Here is a 1,387-nt window from a genome sequence, read left to right as displayed (position 1 = left end):
TACAGCGAGGACGACCCGACCGCTTATGGTCGGCTGGCTGTTCTCGCTCAAATGGGATGGACGGTGGAGTCTGTGGTCGAACCACCACCCGAGCAGGTTACGGACCCTCTCCCTGCTGAGGAGACCCCGGGAGAAGTGGCTACGCTTCCACCAGGGGAGAATGCTGCTGTTGAAAGGGAAACTCCCACCTGGTTGGAAATGCCTAAGAAGCAGAACAAAGGCGTCCTGTTAGCGGTAATCGAGCCCTGGTCGCCCTAGTGAATGACTGATCGCATCCCCCCTTAGGCGAGAGGATGGGTGAAGCCGGCTGATCCCGAGCCCTTCCATTACATTTTCGACACCGTGCTATTGCTACGGCCTCGGCTACAGGAGGAGGGCCTGGGTTATGAAGACTTGGTCTTGGCTGACGCTGTGTTGCGTATGTGCTTTTCGGATGAACTATCTCGGAGTAGGCCTGTGGCCAAGTATGCCGGGAGGTAGTAGTAGTAGTAGTAGTAGTAGTAGTAGTAGTAGTAGTAGTAGTAGTGGTAGTAGTAGTAGTAGTAGTAGTAGTGGTAACGGGCGACAATGGGCCCTGACCAATGACGTAGGCTCTGGCCGTTGGCGGATATGAAAGGAGTGTTCACCACGATAGGGAAGGATCTCAAGGCTCTTCCCGCCGACTTGGAACCTATGCATTGGGTACGCCTCATACAAGCCCTTGTGGAGTCGGAAAGACGCCACGAGGAAGGGGCCGATCAGAATGAAGACGAAGGTTCTGCTACATGAATGCTTGCATGTTTCGGCCACTCGTGGAAGCTTGTGTTGGTTCAAAGGGAATCCGCAGATCTGTTTGTCGTAGTCTCCTGATTCTGTTTGACATGTCTCGTCGAGCTGAGCGTGGAGAGACCGACTTGTCCCGTCCATTGGAGAGGAGGTCTAGGCCCTATGATGAGGAAGGTCGCAGGTATGCTCTGGGGGGCTTCTTATGTGCCCTAATCTGAACTACAACAAGTCGCTAGCGGCTCTCATGCTGATAGGGTTTGCCTCATACGTAGGTCAGACTACCGGAGACCCCTGATGCCCCCTCCGGGTAACGACCCTAGAGGCCCCAGAGGCCTCCCTCAGCGTAGGAGAGGCATTGCCATCGACAGGTGGGGGAGTTCCTCCGACAAATCAGTGAGGCAGCGGTCTGTAATCGTTCAGAGCCCAGACATGTCCTTTCCTCCTTCGAGTCTTCTATCGTATGGGGTCTCATCACAATGACAGCGACTTTGCCAAACTTGGAGAACTGCCGGTTGACGAGGAGCTTCAGGTCTACACCTGGCCAGACGCCTCCCTCAGGGAGATCTCTGGTACAGTCCTCTAACCTCTTCGACGTCCCTCATGACCTCTCTCAGATTTGATT

At 54.6% G+C, this 1,387-nt stretch overlaps 2 protein-coding genes across 2 annotated transcripts; both read left to right on the top strand.

The window, feature by feature from the left end:
- Positions 1-51: 51 nt before the first annotated feature.
- Pmar_PMAR011057 (hypothetical protein) lies at positions 52-768 on the top strand (the record flags this gene model as incomplete). Its single annotated transcript, XM_002774695.1, has 3 exons — positions 52-234; positions 286-476; positions 591-768. The coding sequence occupies 3 exons, from the start codon at positions 52-54 to the stop codon at positions 766-768; spliced, it is 552 nt and encodes a 183-aa protein (XP_002774741.1).
- A 92-nt stretch (positions 769-860) lies between these two features.
- Positions 861-1,348, top strand: Pmar_PMAR011056 (Histone deacetylase complex subunit SAP18, putative; the record flags this gene model as incomplete). Its single annotated transcript, XM_002774694.1, has 3 exons — positions 861-946; positions 1,038-1,133; positions 1,186-1,348. 3 exons carry the CDS (start codon positions 861-863, stop codon positions 1,346-1,348), a joined length of 345 nt encoding a protein of 114 aa, XP_002774740.1.
- Positions 1,349-1,387: the final 39 nt, after the last annotated feature.

The sequence above is a fragment of the Perkinsus marinus genome (assembly GCF_000006405.1).
Source record: "Perkinsus marinus ATCC 50983 genomic scaffold scf_1104296957846, whole genome shotgun sequence".
Taxonomy (NCBI): Eukaryota; Perkinsozoa; order Perkinsida; family Perkinsidae; genus Perkinsus; species Perkinsus marinus.
Note: the sequence above shows the minus strand (reverse complement) of the source record. Positions and strands in the feature narration are given on the sequence as shown.